This window comes from Spermophilus citellus (assembly GCF_964194105.1).
Source record: "Spermophilus citellus genome assembly, chromosome: 6".
Classification (NCBI taxonomy): domain Eukaryota; kingdom Metazoa; phylum Chordata; class Mammalia; order Rodentia; family Sciuridae; genus Spermophilus; species Spermophilus citellus.
Window position 1 is genome coordinate 163,756,114 of NC_138187.1, and position 25,439 is coordinate 163,781,552.

General features: G+C 37.0%; 1 protein-coding gene across 1 annotated transcript; it reads right to left on the reverse strand.

The window, feature by feature from the left end:
* Positions 1–126: 126 nt before the first annotated feature.
* MAEL (maelstrom spermatogenic transposon silencer) lies at positions 127–24,859 on the reverse strand. The gene is made up of 12 exons (XM_081298675.1): positions 24,682–24,859; positions 24,438–24,530; positions 23,359–23,458; positions 21,980–22,135; positions 20,803–20,844; positions 13,230–13,354; positions 12,267–12,321; positions 12,027–12,168; positions 3,503–3,565; positions 2,640–2,772; positions 872–947; positions 127–334 (listed from the first exon to the last, which is right to left on the reverse strand). Exons 1-12 carry the CDS (start codon positions 24,811–24,813, stop codon positions 144–146), a joined length of 1,308 nt encoding a protein of 435 aa, XP_081154801.1. The 5' UTR covers positions 24,814–24,859; the 3' UTR covers positions 127–143.
* Positions 24,860–25,439: the final 580 nt, after the last annotated feature.

A 25,439-nucleotide genomic window follows, 5' to 3' on the forward strand; every position in this document is an offset into this window, starting at 1 on the left:
ATCTATGAAACAGAGTTTCCTTACAAATTACATAGTCTTTAGAGTAGTGACATTTATCATTGATGTGATCTATGTGTTTAATACGACTGTAGTCAGAAGGGAAGTTGGGCCTGTTATTTTTCCAGAAATTGAAAAAAGTACCATCATTCAGACAAAGAAGAGAAAGATTTATACCCATCTTTTTGGGACATGTAAGGTGAGAGTGAGGTCTCACAGTTGGAGAATTTGTGGATATTGCTGGAGGAATTGGAGATGCTTTCTAGTAAGCGGGTAATCCCTCTTCCTCGAACACTGCTGTTTTGGCCTGAAATTTTCACCCCAGATGGGTAATCACCTAGGATATTGAAAATATAATAAAAGGAAATGTAGTGATTTTTCTCTAAAGATTACTTTAATTGCTGACTCTCATCCTACTGTAGGCCTCTAAGCCTTATTTAAATGGATAATGAAAAGAAGAAATTCTATGTAAAGGCAAAGGCAGAAAAATGTTCCCTTTTGTTTTTAGAGCAGAAAATCCTAATTGAAGTTCTTCAAGCACCACTTGAAATTTCATGTTACTAGCTTTTAAAGTTTCTCATCTCCCAAAAGATATATCACCACATCAAAATTATACAACCATAGTGGCTACAATCTTTTTTTCTAATACCCTGAACAAAAGTCTGAGGAATAAGTTATACTCCATGAAAGTGATAAAAAATGTACATATCAAATTGTATAAGGTGCTAATGCCAAGCAAAACACCAATTCAACAAGTTTCCTATATCCTAAAGCTTATCTAGGAACATCTGATGCTCAGTAAGCTGGGACCTTAGTAAGCTTTAAGCCCTAAAACCTCTGTGATGTACATTCTAATAAAATTTAAGATGCTTACCAGTGGCTGTGTTTGACCTTTGTTCCTGATTAGAAGAGTTGAAATGAGAGAATCCTGGACTCTCAACCCTTAGCTTCTGTAAAGTAACAGGAAAATACCAGGGGTGGGGGGAAATGTTTATTTCTTATCAAATATTGGATGGTCTATTTCAAATTACTTTTTACAAATGCAAATTAAGACTCAAATAGTTTTCCTGTGTCTATCAGCTTTTGCTGCAAAGGGAAGGAGAGATATAGGGTACTCTGGAGGGATATCAGGAATTACAGGGTCCTTTTTTTTTTTTGGTACTGGTGATTGAACTTAGGGGTACTTAACCAATGAGCCACATCCCCAGCCTTTTTTTTTTTTTTTTTGTATTTTAATTTAGAGACAGGGTCTCCTCGAGTTTCTAAGTGCTCCACTAAGTTGCTAAGGCTGGCTTTGTAGTCAAGATCCTCCTGTCTCAGCCTCCAGAGTCACTGGATTGCAGGCATGCGCCACTGTGCCCAGTAATTTTTTTTTTTTTTTTAAAGATGAGGTTGTTGGCCAATAAGATTCAGAACAGAGGGAAACCCTCACGATACAAGAAATAAGAATAAGTTACTGTGTTATGTCCTTGATTAGTAAGAGAATGAGATCTAATATATAAACAGATTGGTTTTAGATAGAAAACAGACAATCCACTTATTAATACAGGAATGAAAGCAGAGGACGTGGTGGGTGCAGCTAGCAGGGGTGGTAGAAATAGGTGAAAAATTTCTCCTGATTGCTTCTATTTTCTTAGAGTTTAAGAGGAGTCATCAGGGTCAGCTAGAGAAGAGGTGATGGAAGATACAAGAATGTCAAGGAGAGTGAGAGAGCAACCAAACTAGAGACATGGGTAATAGCCAGGCAACATCAATGGCCCTCTTGAGGTTGGTGGTAATGAAAATGAAGAAAGACCAGTCAGCATACTGGTTTATTTCCAGTCTCATGTAGCTCCACAGGGCAGGAAGAGTTAATCAGGGTTGTTTCTGTCAATCAAGTATGATTAAGAAAAGAGGCCTAATGGAGCAGACAATGTATGCAAGGAATAAGTGACAGACCAGGGAACCTAAGGTGGGACAGAAGGAGGTAATGAGGCTGCATCTTCATATGTGTGAAAGGTGCCCTGGGGTTGTGCAATGCATGGTCCAAAGGAGTGTAAAACAGTGGAGGCATAAGTAATTGTATAAGTAACTGCATATGTCAAATAATAATTGGCACTAGAGTACCAGAGGAAGATAGTCATAGAGGATCATGTCTGAAATTGAGATTATGAAGAAAATACCTTTGGGGTCTAGGGTCTGATCCCAGGAATGGAAACTTCCATGGTGGAAGACACTGGAGGAAGGGAAGTTCAGAAATTCAGAGGTCAGGTAGCTGAAAAGATCACCTATGGGGAAACTCAAAGAAGTTTGACAGGAAAACTGTTTTCCCAAGCCAGTGTTGCTCTAAGAATGAGGACCAACTTAAGTGTATATTGAATCCAAAAAGGGTTGTCAGGTACTCTTGCCTAGACAGCATGAGAGTCAAAGGCCTATAGGTTTTAGGGAGAAGGAATGAAGAAGTCTGGAAGCTGAAATCAAGGTCAACTACTTCAAATGCAGGCCCATGATGAAGGAAGGGGAGGATGATGTCATCATTTGAGAAGACTAACAGAAGCAGCGTCCCGAGAGGAAAGTCAGTTTATTTAGAAACAAAAGGGTAAACAGACTTTCCTCAAAGAAGTCAAAAGATCTAGGTTTTTCTGGTAGCCCAGGGTCCTTACCTGGTAACGCCCTGCATCCAACACAACCATTTTGGGTGTCACACTATTGCTGGCCTCATAATCTTGTAGTGGTACATGAGCTCCTGTAAGCTGGATTCCAAAGAGAGTGGCCAGGGAATTGCTGATGCAGTACCTTTAAAATGAAGTAAGACAAAAAGCCCACTATATTACTCTCATCCAATTCACTATGAAAGCATTCATATTTTAAAATTCTCAAAAAGCAAGCATCTGAGAGACACTGCTTTTAATCGCGGGGGAAAAAGAAAATTTAGAGATTTAGAAATAAGTTGGAAATAGGCAGTAAAATTCATATCATAAAAAATTATTACTGGGTAAGTAATCTTCTGATTGCCAGGTTCTATTTTAGGTGTGTTATGAAGCAATGGGAATGAGGTTAAAGATGACCAGGATTCTCTAATGTTTAAGGCAATGAGAGGGCAGAAGCAGATATAAAACTAAAACCAGGAACAGTTAATCCTCAGAACTCACGACTGCCTGCTAAGTGAAGAGACTAGCAGAACACCCAGAGATCCGGGACTCACTATAAGGTGCTTTCACTACAAGACGAGAGGAAAGGTCTATGCTTTTGGAGCACCTCCACAAGGAAGTGCTGTCCTTCAGCACTCAGGACTCCAAGGAGGAAAGGTTTCAGTGCAGGCTTCTGAAGATTTACTAAAATGTGTCGGTGAGTAGTGACATGGGTGGTAGGACAGAAGTAACATGAACAACCACCTTTTCTTTTTAACAAAAATATAGTAAGGTGGGTGAACAGACCCACCCACCTGCCCAAGAGTAAGCAAAATGGACACCAAGGAACTCAGCACAAAAAGCAGCATTATGAAGAAACTCCTTCCCCAACTTACGCCATCCTCTTGCAAACAGCTAAAGCACAGAAGAGAATGTCATTTTCTTCATGCCACTTGCACCTGTACAAAAAAATGGACCTTAATATCCTCACTGAAGCAGCACTGCTGAAGGGTCTTCACATGCCAGACTTCTAGCTTGCCTAGCTGAAATAATTTAAGAAAAACTCACACTATTACTCAAAGATTAAGGTTTCTAAATTTAATACACAATAGATTTTTTTTAAAAAACCCAGATTTTATGTTATCTCATTTGATGCAGAGTCATGATACTACACAAATTACACATAACCCTAAACAGAAATAAAATGGGTGTTCCAGAGGCACAGCAGTGACTAAAGATAACACGTATTCATTTAACATTTATTGAGCACACACTATTTGCCAGTCATTGTTCTAGCACTAGGGATACAGTGTTGAAAGAAATAGATAACACAAAATTTACTTTTTAGTGGGGAGACTAACCAAAATATGCAAGCATAATATATAGTAAATTAGATATTAAGTTATAATGATACAGCCTAAGGAGGAAAAAGTAAGAAGGGATGATATAAACATGAGGAAGGGACTAACTGAGGTGGCGATGTTTGAGTGGAGACCTCAGGAGGCAATGCTGGAGAGGAAATGAATAAATAAGTTGTGTGATTCAACACAATGTTACTTGATGAGTACCACTACAAAACCTGTGGGTCTTTTCATTGAATACACAGTCTTTTGAGATTCAGAATAGCATTATTTGCATAATGCAAAACTGGAGTAAACTTAGCAAGAATCTTCATCTCAAATTCAAACATGCTCTGCAGTAAATATAAAGTGTCAGTGATATGCATTCACACTGATGAGTTATTTAACAGAATGAAAGTCTTATCTAAAATAAGGTTAAAACTCCCCCACTATTTCCAAAGAAACGTGATCCAGGAAATGTTCTTCATAAACCTCCAAATCCTAAACTTAAGTAAAAAACTAAACCTAAGTTTATATGCAACCATACAGAATTAAGTAACTTTTAATTTCTAACTGGTTTTGATCCTTGTCTAGAACTTGAGGCCCAAGAGTATCTACCTCATAAACACATTTTTAGGCAATGAGAGGGCAGAACTGAAATGAAGGATTAGAACTGGAGATCAGAACTGAAATGAAATTGAAAAACTAACAACATATTCAAGGATTAAAACCAACCAACCAAACTTACAAAATACTGATCCCAGGGGAAAATATCTTCAATCTGCTATTGTACTGCTACTAAAAATAGCATTGTTGGGGCTGGAGTTATGGCTCAGTGGTAGACCGCTCACCTAGCATGGGTGAGGCCCTGGGTTCAATCCTCAGCACCACATAAAAAATAAATTAATTAAAAAGATATCCAACTACAACTGAAAAGATAAGTATTTAAAAACATAGCATTGTTGTGATCTGTGATTTCCTACTTCCAAATCATACCCATTCCCTAAAAATGAGTGTCCTTCTAATAAAGTTCACTCTATAAATCTGTTGAAAATCAGATTGGCTATGTACTTTGTTAAGCTATTAGTACTTGCTGTACAGCCTCCAACCCAGCTCCTATTGCAACCTGTTCTCAGATGTTTCCTTTATGAATGTCCACTCCAAAATTCTCACATCAGACCACAGTGTCTCACATCTTCTGAGTAGGCTCATAGCTTCCTCCTAGATCCCCCATACTGTTTCCCTCCACCAGAGACGTTGACAGTCCTGGTGTTCTCTTGCCCTCCTGTTTCAGGGTTATGATTCCTTCCACTTTTCAAGGCCAATCCTGCCTTCAGAACCATCCAGCTATAGCTACGTAATGCTCTAGTCAAACGGACACACTGGTTTTTCTTCAACCATCTCTGTGCTTCACTCTGAAGTCACTGTTCAGGTAATTTCTGAACCTTATGGAAAAATCTTCCTTTTAACTGAAATCTCTGCTCATAAAAATTTTACCCATCTTTCCAGAGGAACCAAATCAAACATTAATTCCATATAGCATTTCAGAGTTTTTAAACTCATATAAAGTGATTTCTCTCTCATTTCTATCATCACCTTTTGAACCTCTCTCATCACCAGAAAATGGGACATCAGAATGGTGTCTTCACATGCCTACTGCTCCTATGAGGCAAAAGGCAGAGGGCAGGGATGGTCATGTCACTTCTCCACACTTCCCTCAGAATTTAGTTTAATGCATATGTACACAAGAACTACTCAAATTTTTGTTAAATATAAAAACTGGACTAAAGTCATTAAACTGGACTAAAGAAAACAATATCAAAACATAAACTACTTCTCTGAATACTACTATTGCTGGGGCTTCTAGTTTAAGGTTGTGAATTAAATACATGTACAAAATTGTTTCCTATTGTTTCTGAGACCCTCTGAAAATGACAATGAATACAAACGGTAAGCTGGGTGCAGTGGCACGTGCCTGTACTTCCAGCTACTTGGGAGGTTAAGGCAGGAGGATCACAAGTTCAAGGGCAGTTTAGACAACTCATGGAGACCATGTCTAAAAATAAAAAGAACTGGGAATGTTTATAAGTGGTAGAGCATCCCCGGGTTTAATCCCCAATACCTACCAATCTAAATAAGGTAAAAAATAAATAAGACAAATAGATACATAAACAATATATAAATATAAAAAAGGGCGGGAATGTAGCTCAGTGGTAGAGCACTCCTGAGTTCAATTACCAGTCCAAAAAAAAAAAAAAAAAAAAAAAAGATAACATATATTCATTTAACAAAAAAGGGGAAAAAATCTCCATGAAAGAGATGAAGGGATTTAACAAATTCATGAAAAATGAAGAACAGTAACTGATATCTTCAGTGCTAACAGAGAAAGCAACAGGAGAAGATCTATCTATTAGAGGCACTGGACTCTCAAGAGGACATGTCCCTCTCCACAGAACAGAGGTAAGAACTGAGGCTGAACTTCTGTACGAAGAACAGAGGACCTCTCCAACTCCAGGCAAAGGGGTGAACAAACTAAACTTGGAGAACAGGCAGCAAAAGTGGTTGCTGAAACCCTAAAGCAAAGTCTCTATATTCTGGCAACTAGGATTCTACCTCTAATTTATTATCAAGCTTGTTTGTCTAATTTCCTTACAGCCAAGCCTAGTCAGTTGATATCCCTACTGAACACAATGGATACTTACTTGGCTTTGAAGCCTCATTTCTAATAATGAACATAACCAGGAACAATCACACTTGAAGGAAAGCCTGCAACATGAAAACATCCAGAACAGACCGCAACTTACAACTCCCCCAAATGAACTAATCCAGGGAACGAAAACAAATAGAGGGCTCAAAGAGTAACTTAAGGAAATCTGCAGTTACTGCATTCAGGATCCCCTCAATTAACACTGATGATGGCTATGAGAACTTTCCTAACATCACAACAACTGTACACTGAGAGATACCACAGTCTCAAAAACTCAGCCTCTGCCCACTTTGACATGTCAAAACTGGTTAGAGCTGTGCTGAATCATCTTCTCTTTCTGCCTTCTGTCTAGGTGATCTCATCTGCATGCTGCAGGGTCCATCTGATCCTCACCAGTGTCTCCGAATGTATTAAATGTGCTCCTCTCTATGTCATCTGCCATTTTTTCTTTCCATTCTCTCTCCCTGTGCCCAGGCCACCAGGAAGGCCTACTTTTAAACAATGTGAAATCGACCTATTCCCCTCCATCTCTGATGTCACCTATCTAAGCCAAGTCACTGCTTGCCTGGTTATCTAACCATCACAGGCTCCATATTTCATTTGTGTCCTTCCAATACAATCATGAAATACTCTGACATCTTTCAGAAACCTAACCTACCACCCTTCACTATTTGACAAAATTCCTTCCTATAGCTAACAAGGCCTTGAGCCCCTCCTCCTTTCATCTTTCTCCTGCTTTAGTTCTCAGCTTTTTTTTTGACCATTTTATAAAGCAGTCCAAACATCTGTTAAGAGTATCCTGTTGATTTTTTTTTAGCACTTACCATAAGCTAAAATTACCATTTTAAAACCACTAACCCATGTCCTTTTCCCATTTAACTGGTAGCTTCACAAAGGCAGGGATCACATTAATTTCCTTTTTTGGGTGCCAGGGATTGAACTTGGGGGCACTTGACCACTGAGTCACATCTCTAGCCCTATTTTGTATTTTATTTAGAGACAGGGTCACATTGAGTTGCTTAGTGCCTCACTTTTTGTTGAGGCTGGGTTTGAACTCATGATCCTCCTGTCTCAGATTCTCGAGCTGCGGGATTACAAGTGTGCACCGATGTACCAGGCTCATATTACTTTTTGCACTGTAAGCACAGTGAGTAGCATAACTGTCTGGCACCAAGCATATGCTCAATAAATATTAGTTGGTTAAGTAAAGGATACACCTGTTTTCATCAGTAGGTTAGACAGTGAATTAACCCAACAGGAATTGTTACAGGAAGCATAAAGATAATAACATAAGGATAATAATAAATACTTGCTTTGTCTAGCTGCATTCATTTCACCAATATAAACTTGCCCCTTAGTCCTAGAGTTAAGAGACATTTTTCAAAATTTTATTACCAACTACAGTCTTCTTAACATATGTTTCAGAGAAGTGTTTGAAATGAGTCCACTTCATTTATATTAGCAGGTTTGAATCAGTTACTAGAGTTCACTGCAACCCAAACTCCCTTGTAAAATATCATACATTAGAATCTTACTATGTTATGGAGCTCAGTGACAGGCCCCTCCTATGCAAAGCATCTACTAATGTGCTTAAAGTATCATAGGAAACAGTTTCCTCTTACTATTCCGGTGAGCCTTTCATCAATCCACTAATACCAAAGTTCAGCGAACTTTTTATGTACAGGCACCAAAAAACATAGCAACTAGCCAAAACTACAAAAGATATGAGACACAGAAACACAGTAATTACATGAGACTGTAAAAATGCCACTCTCAGTACAAGATAGAGTAATAGGATAAGTCAAAGTAAAGCAATAAGAAAATCCAAACAACATAACTTCTATAGTTTGGATCTGGAACATGCCCACAAAGGTCTCTGTACTAATGAAGTCCTGATGTCCAGTGTGGTGCTCGAGAGGTAGAGTCTAGAGGGAGGTCACCAAGTTCCTGGGGGTGTGGCCTCCAAGGACTGTGAGCCAAGTTTCTTCCCCTCTCACTTCCCCACTACTCCCACCACAATTCACTCTCAACACAGGTTCAAAAGCCCTCATGGATTGGAGCCCCCCAAACTGTGAGCCAAAATAAAGCTTTACTCTTTATAAGTTGATCATTTCAGGTATTTCACAGTAACAGAAAGCTGACTAACACAATAATCAATGCAGACCTTATGAACATACAGTAATGCTGTGACCTGAAAAAATAACACATATTCTCACATGCCCATACAACAAGCCACAAAAATTGATTATATACTAAGCAAAAACAAAATAAAACAAACTCCCCAAACCTAAGGCCAAGTGACTCCATAAAATTACTAATGTTACAGAAAACACTCTTTGATCATAATGCAAAAGCAACATAATTTACTAACAGAAACAAAACCCAGAAAGGCTTATCTGGACATTTAAAAGCTTTGTCATGAAAATTAAAGAACTTGTTAAAAATGACCCATGAAAATACTGCATTTCAGAATCAATGGGATCCACTGAAAACAATGATGAAATACAATAAAAAACAAACAAGAGGAGTGAATTAAATTTTGACCCCCAAAGTAGAAAAAAGAACTACAGAGTACAGAGAACAAAAGCTGAAAATGAGAAAAAACAAAAAAAACAGATCTAGACCACACACACTGGCTTAAGTAAAAACAAGATGGCACAGATATACAAGAAGTAAGATAACCAATGAAACAAGAGAAATTTAAAATTTTTTAAAGAATACCTTCTTTGCAAACCTGTAAAAAAATACACCTGGAATTCTATATAAAATGCACAATTTCCTACAAAAATACAATTTATCAAAATTTATTCCATTAGAATTAGAAAGCCTAAACAAACTCATTTTCATAGCAAAAACAGTTATCAAGAAACTGCTCCCCCCCCCAAAAAAAATTTGCCAATTCCAGATATACACAATCTGTGTGGGAAAAATTTCAAATGTATCTGAAAGACACAAAGGTAGATTTGACCAATGGCAAGATATCCCTGTCCTTGGATACAACTCAGCACTATGAAGAGTCCAGTTTTAAGTTATGGAGATGGCCTGAAGCGACACATCTGCATATATCTTGTTTGAAAAATGGTCATACTTCACAATTTCAAACAATAACTAAATCAACAAAAACACAGAATATAAACAAGCAAATAAACTTATTTCAAACACATAATTTAACTATACTAAAGTGGAAAACAAAATAACTCAAATAACTTCTGAACATTACTTTGACTCCATGCCATCTGACAATTATAAACAAATCATAATTGCCATTTCTTTTGTTTTATAACAGTGCCCCATTTAACTCTGAACCTACTTTCAATGCATTCTAGGATCGAACAAGGAAGTAAAAATATGAGATCCAGATTTCAAGAGAAAGGAAGTACAAAAATAAGAAAATACAACACAACTCTATTGTACTGCACTGGAACTTAGGTTCAGTACAAACTCATAGCAAGATACAGAATAAAAAGAGAAGAGACGCATGTACATGGAGGGTGTGTGTGAAAACACACACACACACACACACACACACACATTTCCTGTCTGTCTGCACTAAGACCTAGAATCAATGACATTCTAGTAAGGAATCAACAGTACACCTAGCACCCAGATCCTAACCCTCAATGCCATCATTAGTGAATAAGGAACCACAGATGGCTGGAATCATAGCTAATTCAGGGTGGAGCAGAATTACAAGGTGAGTCTGGAAAATAAGGTGCCAGAAATCAAAAACACCTGAAGAATGAAGAGTCAATGTCAGGACACAGAAACCACTGCTTGAAGCTGGGCGCAATGGCACATGCCTGTAATCCCCGTGGCTTGGGAAGCTGAGGCAGGAGGACTCCAAGTTCAAAGCAAGCCTCAGCAATTTAGTGAGACTCCTTCTCCAAAAGGAAAAAGGTGAGGAGGGGTTGGGGATGTGGCTCACTCTAAGTGCCATAAACAAAAACAAAAACAAAAAACAAAACCACTGCTTTAAAGGACTTCCCACTGGCCATATATGGAACAATTTGAGCATAAAAATTAATTACTGTAATAACAGATTAGATTCCACTGAATAAAACAGGAATCCATGAGTCTATGCTAATGTCATTAAAAAAAAAAGTGAAAAAGAAAAGTTCTTTCTTACAGAATTTCAACTAAAAAATGCAAAAGAAATAATCAAATTAGAAAAACCACTATTTCACATAGTAGTAAATGATTTAGACTAAATCATCAATGGATATGAAAATTCGAGCAGCAAAATAGTGATCTAATCTCACAGCATTTCCCGGCAAAATATTTATTAATAAGGTACAAAAGAGTAACTTTTCAACAAAGAATTCTGACTGACACTATTTTAAAGAAATAACAAAGTTATCATGATCATCAGGAATGAGACAAACTGGCATCATACTGCCACATAATGGCACACTGAGAAGACACAGCACCATTTTTTGTAGTATTCCTGCCTGAAATGCATAACCTTAAACTAACAATGAAGAAAAACAGACCAACTCAAACTGGGAGACATTCTATAAAACAACTGGATTGTACTCTCAAAAAATGTCAAGATCATGAAAGTTAAAGAAAAAACTAAGGAACTGTTACAGATTAAAGAAGCTTTGAAAGAGACAAAGTACTATTTGTGTTCTTGGATTGTACTCTGGCTTGATTTTTGGTTTTTTGCTCCAGACACTATGGAAACCTAACACTCTCTAAACCATTGAGACCATGAATATGGTCTTCACATTAGGCAGTGTCATTGGCAATATCCTGATTTTGTAACTGTACTATGGTAATGTAAGAGAAATGTTCTTATTCTTAGGAAACACATGGAAGTATTTAGGTGAAAAGAATCATGATGACAGCAACTTACTCTCAAGTGGTTTACGGAAAAGTGTGTAGAGACAAAACTGTAATGAGAATGTACTAAAATGTTAACTAGGAAATCAGAGAATGGTATGTGTTACTATTCTTGCAACTTCTCAGTGAATCTGAGATTATTTCAAAATAAAAAAATGCTTCAGACAATGTATTCCTTTTACATGTTCCTTTATCAGTAAGCACAAAAATGTTTCATGCAGTAAAAAGGAAATCTAATAAATTTAAAAACATTCTTTTCATTGTACAGAAACTCTAAGTGATAAGAGAGAACAGTCAGTTTATTTGGCAGTTCCATTTGTTTTTAGTGGTACACAAAGTAACAATGTATCTTATAATCAATGGAGTCTTATGTTCAAAAAAATACAATACAAAGTCTCATAGAGAAAATTGCTCAAAAAGGCAAAAACAACTAGCCCTACCATATGTTCTCAGAAAAAAATACCAATTCTAAGAAAATATAATTCAGTAAAAAAACCAAAGTAACTTTCTTATCAAAATCACTATTAATACCTTGTGTTGCTAGAATAATCCCACATGGCCACATCTAGGAGGCTTCGAACCCAGGTCTTTGAGGGCTCCTTGAGAAATTTTTGCTGGTAGATCCCTACTACAAGATCCTCTACAGTGAGAAGTTCTAGATCTTGCCTGAATTCTTCCATATGTAAAGAAAAAAACAATTAGTGAAGGTGTGTATCAAAATGGAAACAGGTACTATAACACACTTCTGCAGTGACCCATAGTTCTACTTACCTAATGCTCGTGCCATTCGTTTCAAACACCAATTGACTCTGGCTCTATCATCAGACTGGACAAGGGGAAAAAAATTATTTGTATTGTATGCCTACCTTAAGTTGCTTTTAATTAATTAATGCTGTCCTCTCAAATGGGTGGGGGGAGATATAGGGAATAAAGACTGAAGAATTTGATAACTAAATGAGAACTATTAAAAACAAGTGATATACATTAGAAAAAAACTATTGTTACTACTCACCAGTTACATTTACCTAGCAATGCTAACAAAGTGAGACTTAGGATACGCAAACGCATAAAACTATTAAGAAGGAAAATATTATATAATCTGCTCATGATTAATAAGTACAAAAGTTAAAACCCAATTTCTCTGACTCCTAGCCTAGAAGAATTCAGATAAAATAAATAATATAGTTTTCTCTCAGTATTACAAAAAAGGGGGGATGCTACATTAGACTTTCTGTAAAAGATAATCTTGTGTGGAATAATAGATGTTCAGAATACAGCATCCATTCTTCAGGTTAAAAAGACACTGCAGGGCTGGGGATGTGGCTCAAGCGGTAGCGCGCTCGCCTGGCATGCGTGCGGCCCGGGTTCGATCCTCAGCACCACATACCAACAAAGATGTTGTGTCTGCCGAGAACTAAAAAATAAATATTAAAAATTCTCTCTCTCTCTCTCTCTAAAAAAAAAAAAAAGACACTGCAGATATTTCAAAAGGAAGAGCTCAGAAAATATGTTATCTATCCAAGTGAAAATATATTCAGCTTTATAGTCTTCAAAATCTCTCCCAAATCAGTGAAATTTAAAAGAAAAGGAATTATATATTAATCACTCTGAAACTACTCAGAATTAATTTCACACACACAGTTAATACACAGACAAGAATTCTTTTTCTAGGTGCTTTCTGTGGATGTTCTGGTATCTAAATGGATACCTTAAGAACTATTAACTGGAAATTACCTTGCAGTAGATAGGTGGCCAGTTCCCTGGGTTTGGATGAATAAATCTATACAGGTTTTGTAATACAGTTGCTTGGTCATGCCCCAATTCAAAGTTTGAAATAGGAATCTTGTGACTAGAATCACCTGAAGGAAATAAAAAGGAGGTAGAAGTTCAAACTTTGAACAATATAAATATTATGGTGTAGTCTAGAAGTAGGAGTAAGAGAAGAGAATAGTGAGTAGTTCATATTTAAGCACTTGTACCATGTGCTGGTATGCCTAGGTACTTAACATTTTAATTCATAGTCTTAGTCACTTTAGGAGATTGATGATATATACAAAAGTAAAGGCCACTGAGAATCCCAGAAATGGGTAGAGAAAGATAACAGTTGGTAAATGTGGGGTCAGGACCCAAAACACAGGATTAACTATTCCCATGCTGCCTCTTGGGAATATTTTGTTAGTAGGGCTGGAGAACACTGTAGTATTGACTACTTTTTAAGAGGTTGTATGATGAAGACTTTCATTTCCGGAATAGACCAAATAATTTGAACCAACTATCCAGGAAAAAAAATAAAATCCCTTGGGAATATTAAGAACATATGACAAGAGTAAAGAATTACTAAGTCAAGGTACACAAGAATACAGAAATCCAGAGAAGCAAGGCTAATTTTGGAGAAGTTTTCCCTTGGGTTATTTTACCAGTTCCAAAAGAGAAAGCAAATGGCTGAGCAGTGTGCTTTTGCAGTTTTTGGGGTTTCAACTTCTAGAAGCACAGTTTCTAGAAGCCCAGCTAAAATAACAATATTACAGGTCCCAAATTACTCTGGAGGAAGATTACAATATTACAGAGGTCCCAAATTACTTACTTTTTCAAATACTTTATAATCAAGTACAAAAAGACAAGAATGAGAATCAAAATAAAGTTGATAAAGATCCACAGGTACTCCAGATAAATAATTATGCTTATGTTTGACAAGTTCAAATTATGAATTTCAATGTAAAATTAAGAACTATAAGAAGAGAATGCAGGGGGCTGGGATTATGGCTCAGTGGAAGAGTGCTTGCCTTGCACACATGAGGCACTGAGTGTGATCCTCAGCACCACATAAAGTAAATAAATAAGCAAAATAAAGGTATTGTTGTGTCCATGTTCAACTAAAACAATTAAAAAAAAGAGAATGCAGGATGAATTCAGCTTAAGAAGATAAACAAGACTGATCATCCCCTAGCAAAATCAACCAAAAGAAAGAAGATCCAAATTAATAAAACTAGAGATAAAAAAGGAGAAATCACAGAGACATCACAGAAATCTTGAGGAACATTAGAAACTATTTATTCTCCAATAAACTGGGTAGCCTAGAAGAATTGGATATATATAGATATATACAACCTGCCAAAACTGAATCAAGAAGACAGAAAACCCAAAAGACCAATAACTAGCAATGAGAGAGAAATAGTAGTAAAAGACTTCCAAAAAGAAAGGTCCAAGACCAGATGGATTCTTAGCTGAATTCTACAAAATTTTTAAAGAAAAACGAATGCCAATGAACCTCAAACAATTCTATGAGGCAGAAAGGGACGGAACACTTAAATTCATTCCATCAAGCTAGTTTCACACTCATACTAAAACCAGATAAGGACACATCAAGGAAAGAAAACTACATATAAATATCACTGATAACTTAGATGCAAAAATCCTTAATAAAATATTAGCAAATAATTTTCAACGACAAAGTAAGAAGACTGTACATCATAACCAAGCTGGTTTTATCCCAGAGATGCAACTATGACTTAACATAAACAAATTAATAAATTAAATTCATCACGTAAAAAGAAATACTTAGTCATCTTGATAGGTGCATAGAAAGCCTTCAGTACCCATTCGCAATTAAAACAAAAAACCACTGAAGAAACTAGGGATAAAAAGAACCTACCTCAACACCATAAAAACTATCTACAAAAAAAAAAAAAAAAAAAAAAGCCAACATTATAGCAAATGGGGGAAAACTGAAAACATTTCTTGAAAATCAGGGACCAAAGATGTCCATTCTCACCACTCCTATTTAATACAGGAGTATAAATTGTAGTCAGAACAATTAAATGACAGAAGAAAATAAAAGGGATACAAATAGGAAAGGAAGAAGCCAAATTATTACTGTTTACAGATGTTCTAATCCTATATTTAGAAGATCCAAAAAGCTCAACCAAAAGACTGCTAGAGTTAATAAACAAATTCACCAAAGAGCAGATTACAAAATCAACACACAAAAATGAGTAGCTTTCCTACATAACAATATTGAATCTGCTGAAAGAAATCAGAAATAAAATCCCATTCATAATAGCCTTAAAAAAAAGCCAACCCTAGGAATAAATCTATTCAAGAACATCAAAAACCTCTACGACAAAAACTATAGAACACTGAAGAAAGAAACTGAAGACAACCCAAGATAGAAGACTTCTCCTGTTCACAGATAGGCAGAATTGATACTGTCAAAAAGGCCATACTACCAAAAGCAATATACAGAGTCAGTACAATCCCCTCAAGATACCAATGACATTCTTGACAGAACTCAACAGTCCTAAAATTCATTCTGAAGAATAAAAGACCAGCTGGGCACAGTGGCAAACACCCTTACTCCCAATGGCTTGGGAGGCTGAGACAGGAGGGCATCGCAAGTTTAAGAACAGCCCAGAATCTTAGTGAGACACTCTCAAAATAAAAAATAAAAAGGGCTGGGGATGTAATGTAGCTCAGTGGTAAAGACTCTCTGGGTTCAATCGTCCATTCAAAAAACAAAAAACAAAAAACAAAAAAAGGCATCAAAAGACCCAGAATAGCCAAAGCAATTCTAAGCCAAAAAAGCAATGCTGGAGGCATCCTAATTCTTGACTTCAAATTATACTACAGAGCTACAGTAACAAGAGAAGAGTTAACCAGGCTGGGTACGGTGGCACATGCCTGTAATCCCAGCAGCTCAGGAGGCTGAGATAGGAGAATCACAAGTTCAAAGCCAGCCTCAGCAAAAACAAGGCACTAAGCAACTCAGTGAGAACCTGTCTCTAAACAAAACACAAAATAGGGCTAGGGATGCAGCTCAGTGGTCAAGTGCCCCTTAGTTCCATCCCCAGTACCCCCTCCAAAAAAAAAAAAAGAATTAATGGGACAGCACCAAATTAAAAAGCTTCTGCACAGCAAAGGAAACAGTTAAGAATATGAAGAGAATCTACAGAATGGGAGAAAAATCTTTGCTAGCTATTCTTCTGGCAGGATTAATATCCAGAATAAAGAACTCAAAAAACTTAGAAATAACCCAATTAATAAATGGGCAAATAAACTAAACAAACACTTTTCAAAAGAAGAAATACAAATTGCCGACATGAAAAAAATGTTCAATGTCATTAGCAATTAGGGAAGTGCAAATCAAAACTACCCTGAGATTTCACCTTACTCCCGGTCAGAGTACATAGCCATCAAGAATACAAATAATGCTAAGTGCTAGAGACGATGTGGAGTAAAAGGAACACTTTTACACAGTTGGTATAAATTAGTACAACTACTATGCAAGTCAGTATGGAGGTTCCTCATCTAGCAATGGAACCACCGTTATGATCCAGCTGAACCAGTGGTTCCGTTCCTAGATGAGGAATATTTATCCTAAAGAGTTATCCTAAAATATTTATCCTAAAGAGTTAAAGTCTTCATACTATAGAGGATACATGCATACCCATGTTTATGGCAGCACAATTCTTAACAGCCATACTATGGAACCAGCATAGGTGTCCATCAGTGGAGGAGTAAATAAAGAAAATGTGGTGTATATACACAACAAAGTTTTATTCAGTCATCAAGAAAAATCAATTTATGTCATTGACAGAAAATGGAGGAAACTGAAATAAGTCAAACTCAGAAGGGTGGCATGTTTCTTTCATATGCAGAAGCAAGAGGGGAGAAAGGGATGGGAGGTTCTCATGAAAATCAAGGGGACATCAGTAAAGGGAGCAGCAAGAGGGAGGAGGGGCAAGAGAGGGGAACTACTGGGGAATGACACTGGACAAATTATGTTGTTATACTGTGTGCATGTATGAATATTAACAAATCCCACCATTATGTACAACTATAATGCATCAATAAAAATGCAGCAAAAATTAGTAAGTCACCCTATGAAAAAGGACACAAATTACTGGAGATGCAGAAAGAGCATTCATTAAAACACTGAGCTGACATATCCCTAGGCAAAATGGGAAGAGAAGGAAATTTCTCTTGATAAGAGTAAAAACAACAAAAAAAAAGGAGATGGGCTAAGAGAGAGAGAGAGAAAAAAAAAAGGAAACTACAGCAAATGGCATCCTCAATCCTTACTGGTGAAACATCATCAATTAGAGGTCCTAGCCAACATACTAAAACAAAACAGATACACAGATTAGAAAAAAAGTGACTTCACAGATAAGGAATTCACAAAACCTCAAAAGTTTAGTGGTAGGCAGCAAAAAAAATATAAACAATAAGAAAATGTAATTTCAGAAAATATCACTTATAATGTAGTAAAAAGGTAAGACAAAATATAAATTTAACAGAGGTATTAAGACTACTATAATTATAAAATTGAAAGACATTACAGGCCTCAAAATTAAGAATGTGCTGCATATTCATATAAATATTATAATGATAGCATTTTTTTCCACAATGAGCTAAATATTTAAAGGTGATTCCAATTTAAATCCAACAGTATTTTTTTTTTGTGAAAATGAATACCTAATTATAAAACTGAACATGGAAGAATAAAGAGTCAAAAATAGCCATAATATTCCAGAACAACAAGGTGTTGGGGATTGATCTGAAGTATCGCCAAACTATTATGTTTAAGAGTATGACAGTGGCACCAAAAACAACAGAATAAAGAGAATAGAAGACATGTGTGTCAACAGAAGCCTGATAGGATACAGGTGGTTCTGCTTATTGATGAACCAACTCAATGATCCTGAAACTACTGATGAACCACATGGAGGAAAATAAAACTGAATCTCTACCTCAAACCTACACAAGTCAATTACAGATGGAAAGGACTTGGATACAAAAAACAAAACTTTATAATTTTTGGGTTAAGATGAAAACTGACTATATAACCTTCAGGTACAGGAGAATTATTAAACAGGACCTAAAACTCACAACCGATAAGATTAATACATTTGGCAAACTGAAAACAAAAACTTTTCTTCCTTAACAGACCAAAAAGAATGAAACACACAAAACATGAACTGAAAATAGGTATCTACACAATCAAAAAATCAGTAAGCAGGTAAAATACACAATAAACCTTAAGGAAAAATACAATAGAAAAATGGGTAAAAGACAACTTGCAATCAAATGCAGGTACAGAAACATGCACACAATCTGTTTCACCTCTAAACTATATCCCCAACCATTTTTATAAATATTATTTTTGAGACAGGGTTTTATTAACTTGCCATCCTTCTGCCTCAGTCTTCTGAGGAGCTGGGATTATGGGCGTCACCACCATGCGTGGCTGTCCATTAATACTCTTTACCCTTTAAATGAATGTTATATTTTTGTGTGTGTGTTATGAAGCTTCATTTGAAAAGCTGATGGAGTTTTAAGGTTGAAAGCTAACATCAGTATTCAAATTCAAAGCTTTGTTTCTTTCAAAGTAAAACTTGTAAAAAGACAAGTTTTAATGTTAACCAGTAAAATGAACAAAAGCAGAGATGGTCTAGCTGAAGTGAAGAAGAGTCAAGACCCCATGCTCACACAGAGCCTGCAGTACCTCTCCAGAGGAAAACAGTAGTGGGCGGGGAACTGGACTCCACATCAAAATCACTCTAATCCTGAAATTCTTTGATTCTGATGCCCAGGAAGCATTCACTTATTGTTACTTACTACTCCATGAAAGATCAGAGAGCAGAGCCAAAAGGGCTAGATGCATGATATTTAGCTACTATGTAAATGGATCTCTCTCATTCTCTCTCTCTCTCTCACTCACACACACACACACTCTCTCTCTCTGTCTCACTCACACATGTATTTGCTCCAGTGTACTCTGTAGATAACATGGTCTCTTCCCAGTCAGTTCAATTACCTTAGCACAGGCATTTTTAGTTATTATGTCGACATAGCTGTCACTCTGTCGTTTATAATATTTAATTGGCACATTTCCCAGGCTTATTAAATTGGTGAGCTCCAAACATTTTGAGATTACCTCAGTGAGAAACATTGTGCTCACTTTCAACTGGATTAAATAATTAAGAAAATATTCCTGAGCTGGGGTTGTGGCTCAGTGGTAGAGTGCTCACCTTGCATGTGGAAGGCACTGGGTTTGATCCTCAGCACCACATAAAAATAAAATAAAGGTATCATGTCCATCTACAACTAAAAAAATATTTTTTTAAAAAATAAAATATTCCTAGTCTTTAAAGAAATTAAAAAAAAAAAACAGTACACTTGGTTAATTTGAAAATGTTGTAAAAGTAGTCTTAAAATAGATTTTTAAAAAGGATTTATCAGCATCAAGACAGCACAGGAACAGTAAACCAGTGACACTCACAGTTGATTATCTGGTACACAGTAGGGATTCCAATGTACGAACAAACCAGAAACAAAGCATAAGTAAAAATGTGAAAATTAGTTTACTGGCTAAGTTTCTATTTTTGTTTTTTTTTTTAAACTACCATCTTCTTTGTTCAATAACCTCAAACTATTTTTCATCAAAAACTACATAAAGAGAACTACTAAAAAATAACAAACAATATATTCCACAACTTATAATACTGTTTCAAAGATAATTAAAAAAATGAATTGGTACATATTTTTCACAAGACTAGGAAAAAAATCAATACAGAGAAGTAAAAATGAGTCAAAATATTGGCATTTATAGGAAAGACACAATATTACAAGAATTACAATATACCTGCTTTTTATGGCAGACTTGAAAATGTACTTCTAATTATAAACACTTCTACAGATTACTTATCTACATTTGTTAACTAAAAAGAGAGAAATAAAAACAAGAATCTTTCAATGGTCCTTAACCAAACAATGACACTTTTTAATTAATGTAAATTAAAAAATAAACCTATTATGACTATCAATCTAATTCAACTGGAAACTGCTTAAAACAGTTTCTAGAAAGGAATTTAGTTTGAAAGGGTAGGTATACATATAGTCATACCCTTTGGTTGCAAAATATTTAAAAACTTGCTTTTCTCATCTAAAAACTCAAACTACTTTCTTTTTTCAACTCTATTATTTTGAACCATAAACTTAGAAAATATTTTTTTGAATGGACTTCCCTTATAAATGGTCCTAAAGCTTGATAATGAGACCTTCTCAAAAGACTTTTCCAAGTACCTGGCCACTAATAGCAGCAAACCTTGAAACAGAGGATATAGAGCATATGATAAATAAAACCACCCTCTGAAAAGACATCACACTACAGTTTATAAAAGTTTTAAAAGTTTTCAAAGATTGCAGACACCATCTACCATTTCCATGAAGTCCATCTTCCCAGCTAAAGGTAAAATCTAACCAGGCAGCACATATCAACTACTACATTCTCCCACTCCTTGATACTTACTTGCAGCCTGACAATGAAATCGAAATCCTCGTGGAATTTCTCCTGTAATACAAAATATTTTGAGAAGCAGAAATTTGGAAGTTCCCTACTTGTACTATAGTAATATTCCAAGTTACAGCATGTGTAGGTAATTTTTATTATGTGAAAATACAAAAAATTAAACCTTCAGTGTTTGTTTTTTAACCAAAGGCAGAGACTACCCAAGAACTTGGCATATTGTCTAAACTACTTTCAAAAGTTACTCCTTACAGACAAAAATACTCTAATAAAAAAGCTTTTGGCCAGCTGGGTTCGTGGCCCAATAGTAGAGCATTTGCCCAGTACGCATGAGGCACTGGGTTCGACCCTCAGCGCCACGCAAAAATAAATACATAAATAAATAAACGAATAAATGAATAAACAAAAGTATTTATATATATAAAAAAAGCTTTTACAAAAGGAGTCTTAAGAGTCCATGAATGGGGCTCTGGGTTGAGGCCCTGCAGGAAGAATACCTCCACAGTTTGCCTTATAACACATAAGGAAAAAGAAACTGCTCAACTTGTTCTAGGCAGCAATGCTCACAAGTGTGAGCAGAATGATTAGTTTTTCAAATATATAAAAATGAAAGATCATCTTATATATGAAATTAATTTAAACCAATGACAAAACTAAAGCCAAAGTTCTTTTCTCAACCTTCCCTTCTCACCTTCAAGGAGATGACGCTCCCTTAACTTCCATCTACCCTTTTGGGAACTGAACCAAATCCCATGTCTTCAGAACTACCTGGCTATTACTGGGGGTGCAATCATGGAAAGCAGAGATACTAATAAAATTTGAGAGTGCTAGCTATTTCCACACTGTCATCTGTTTCCTGTAAAGGCCACCCAATGACAAGCTAATGATTTCGTAGTTTCCTCAAGGTTACAAACAGCAACTTAATAAAAAACTAGTGGTCTAAACGTAAGGCCACAGAAAAGCAAGGGGCAGGTTCCACCAATGCTGACACTTACTTAAAGCTAAAAGCTACACCAACAACCCCATGTCAATACCTAAAACCTCAGTTTTTCTTGTTATATTTTAAGAACTTGTTTGTATTTATGCTTTTAAGAATACAAATACTATTAGTAAATGAAATAAAATTTTTTTTAAAAAAGTACGCTCTTTGATCTAGCATCTACACTCACTGGCTACTTACCAGGACTTATGAAACTGTGGAAATCAGCCATGATACCCTCCTGGAGGGAGTACTTAACACAGCCAATTTCACAGGGGAGGAAGCGCTGTTCACAATGAGGTGGCAGCTCGCCGTGGCTAAAAATGTTCAAAAAGTAGAAAATGCCTCCAAGGAGAGCTACAAGAAAAAAAATAGTAAGACAAAAAGAACAAATGAGCGTCTTAAATCTATCCCTCCCCAAAAGCCTCTTTAGTTTGAGAGGAAGAAAGTTTTGGAACCAATGCGTGTTCCTAAATTCCTGAGTGAGCTGGAATGAGAAAAAATTCACAAAATTTTGGCTTGTATCACATAAATAAGCCAAAATTTTTATAATTACATTTATTAAGAATTATAGTAGTAACCACTCTTTGTTTAAAGTGACAAAATTATTCAATTTTATAAATTTATTAATTATATGAAATTATATAATTTATATATTATATAAAAATAAATTTATAAATAATTCAATTTTATAAATCAGCTACACTCAGTCTTGACTCTCAGGACCCATATTCAACAAATAAAAAGCAAATACAAATCAAGCAGAATAGGTAAATTCTGTAAACTATGGAAAATTTAGTTCATTCCTTTTATGCTTTTACCAATATATGTAAGCCAAGTATAAATGAGGAAAAAATGTATGAATGTGTGAAGTGTTTTATTTAGCAGGACTGGCCATATTTAAGATAAATATCAAATATTTATTCTATGTTAAACAAAGACCACAATTGTCAAAAACAGCCAGAGAAGAAAGAGCAAGGGCCCTTTATTAGCTATTTCTCTTCTGTTAGCTCAGTAATTCACCTTTACCCTTACTATTCTCCCAGAATATTATTTTTAAGCTTTATTTTTAGTTGAAAAATAGTAATTGTATATCCTTTTGGGATACAATGTCATTTTGATATTATGTACATTGTAGATTAAGCTGCGCTAATTAACATGCTTATATCCATCACTTCCCATATTTAGTCATGCAAACATTTAAAATCTACTCTTAGCAATTTTGAAATATACATTACACTTTTATTAACTATAGTCACCCCATGATACCATAGATCTCAAAAATTTATTCCTCCTGTCTACCTTTATAACAAGTGTATTTAGTTATATACAAATAAGTATCTACATTCAACAATATTTGGAATGATAGAAATCAAGAGACGACATTTGTTACAAAAAGCTCTCCAGTAAAATTCTAAAATTTTCTTTTATTAAAGGTTATACAAAGCTATAATAAATATCTAAACACTTATAGTCAAGTACTTTTAAATGGAGGATCAAAATACAATGTTTTTACTCACCAATACATCATTAGTGTTTTGAGTGTCTAAATTCAAACAAAATATTTTGGAATACTTTACCTTGATCACTTTTTAGAGACAAACTTGACATATCTGGGGGTGAAACACTCTGCTTTGGTACGAGCATGCCTGGCCTCCTTAGTGGTGTGGAAACAAGTTTCTGAAGAAAAGAATCATCATTCACACACTTAAAAACTGGATGAATCAAACATTTTAATTCACCAAAATAATTTCACAATAACCTATAGATTATGTCAGAAACCTCTCAGGGCCAATAAACCCAATGAAAAATCATATATGTCACTAACACCAACATTCAAAGGCAGCGAATGCTGCAAAAGCTATAAGTATACTGAACCAGAAGGTGAATGGTAAATAACAAACTCAACTATTATCCACTATTGATTAAGCTCATGTTCCTGAGCCACCTATGCCAGGCCAGTGGCCCAAAGAACACCTTTCCCCAAAGAACTCTAATATTTAAAAACCAGATTGTGCCGATTCCAAGTCCCACAGGAGGTATATACACAACACACCTTAAGTTTTGAAGGGAAACAGAAGAAATCATAGTTAAAAAAAAATAGGGGTCACAAATATAAGTACAAATTCAACCGAGTAGAGCTTCTATTCAAACATAAATAATAAAATCTCTCAAAAACAAGCAAAACTCTCTTGATTTCATTCAGTGTTAACAGTGTAAGAATGGAAGGAACAGAGGGAAAGGGAAGACCACCTTTACAGTTACCTTGTACTTTCCTGAAACAAATAAGCAACACAACAAATCTCAGTACTCTAGCGACGTCTGACTGCTGGAAACTGGGGCTGACAAGCTCATTCAAACCTGTGAGATACCCCTGGCCAAGATATCCCAGTCCCGTACTCCAGCCTTTAAAACACAGCACCTGGCCTGGTTCTAGGAATGTTTTAAAATAATCCTCCAAACTACCTTTAATCATCCAGAATCAAGAGCTGTCATGGCCCAGGGCTGCGGGGGAACCTGGGGTCGTCCAGCGCAGCCCCACGCACCACGCACCCGGCCCACCGAGGCCCACCCGGGCCCACCGTGCGGCGCTCAGGCAGGGTCCCGGCCTTTCACCGGCCCTCGGCCTTCAGGGCGCGGCCTCGGCCAGTCGCCTCACCTGCTTCTCTGAAGGCCCGGAGTCCTTTCCCTGGGCGGCTCTCCACTCCCGAGCCATTTCTGTGTACTTCTCCTTCTCTTCCTCCCTCAGGAGCTGTGGGAGGAGGACCAGAGGAGAACACGGTGAGGACCTTGCCGGGCTGCTCCCTGCCCGTCCCAGACTCGCCTGCCCGTCCTCTCGCTGGCCCAGGCGAGGCCCTCGGCCTCCAGCTGCCCAACTGCCCAGCCGCCGCCCTCGGCCTCACCGCCCAGTCCGCTGAGCAGTAGGGGATGGCGTCCGCCACACGGGCCACAGGCAGGCCTCGCCTGCGCAGTTCGGGAATCTTCTCCTGCACGAAGAAGTAGTAGGCATTGCGGCTGGCCCTGCGGTTCGGCATGGCTAGCGTCCAGGCGTCGAAGCGGGCCTGAGACGGAAGAAGCCGCCAGCGCCCTTGCTGGGCTCCCGCCCTTAGTAACCGAGCAGCGACTGCGCGCGCAGCCAGCCAGCTCTCGGCCAATCAGAGCGCAGCGCGCAGCCGCACTGGCCCGAGGAGGGGAAAAAACAGCCTGAAACCGGAAGATTCCACCACGTGCTGCCTGGGGTGGGGCGGGCCAAGGTCACACATGTGAACTGTTCTAATTGGCCAGGAGGGATTGGGGGCGGAGCATTGTCACGTGGTAGGGTTGCCGCATTTTCCGTACATTGTTGCGTACCCTGTGTGCAAGTAGGTAGAGAATAAGTACTGGTGGGCTGTTTGGGTTCCTTGGTGGTTTACAACTGCAAGTGATGATTATTTGCTGAGCACTGTGAGAGGCATCGGTGGGGACAGAGTGAGGAACGCCACAAATAAGATCCTTCCCTCAAGAAGTTTACTGGATGATGAAACAAGTGAAGCAACAAAGAAACATTTTAACTGCATTTAAAAATGTGATAAGAAGGAAACACAGCAAGAGGCTGAGATTTAAACTTAGTCTTTGAATAAATTTTTAGATTCCTTATGAAGGTATGGCTCAGTTTTTGTCA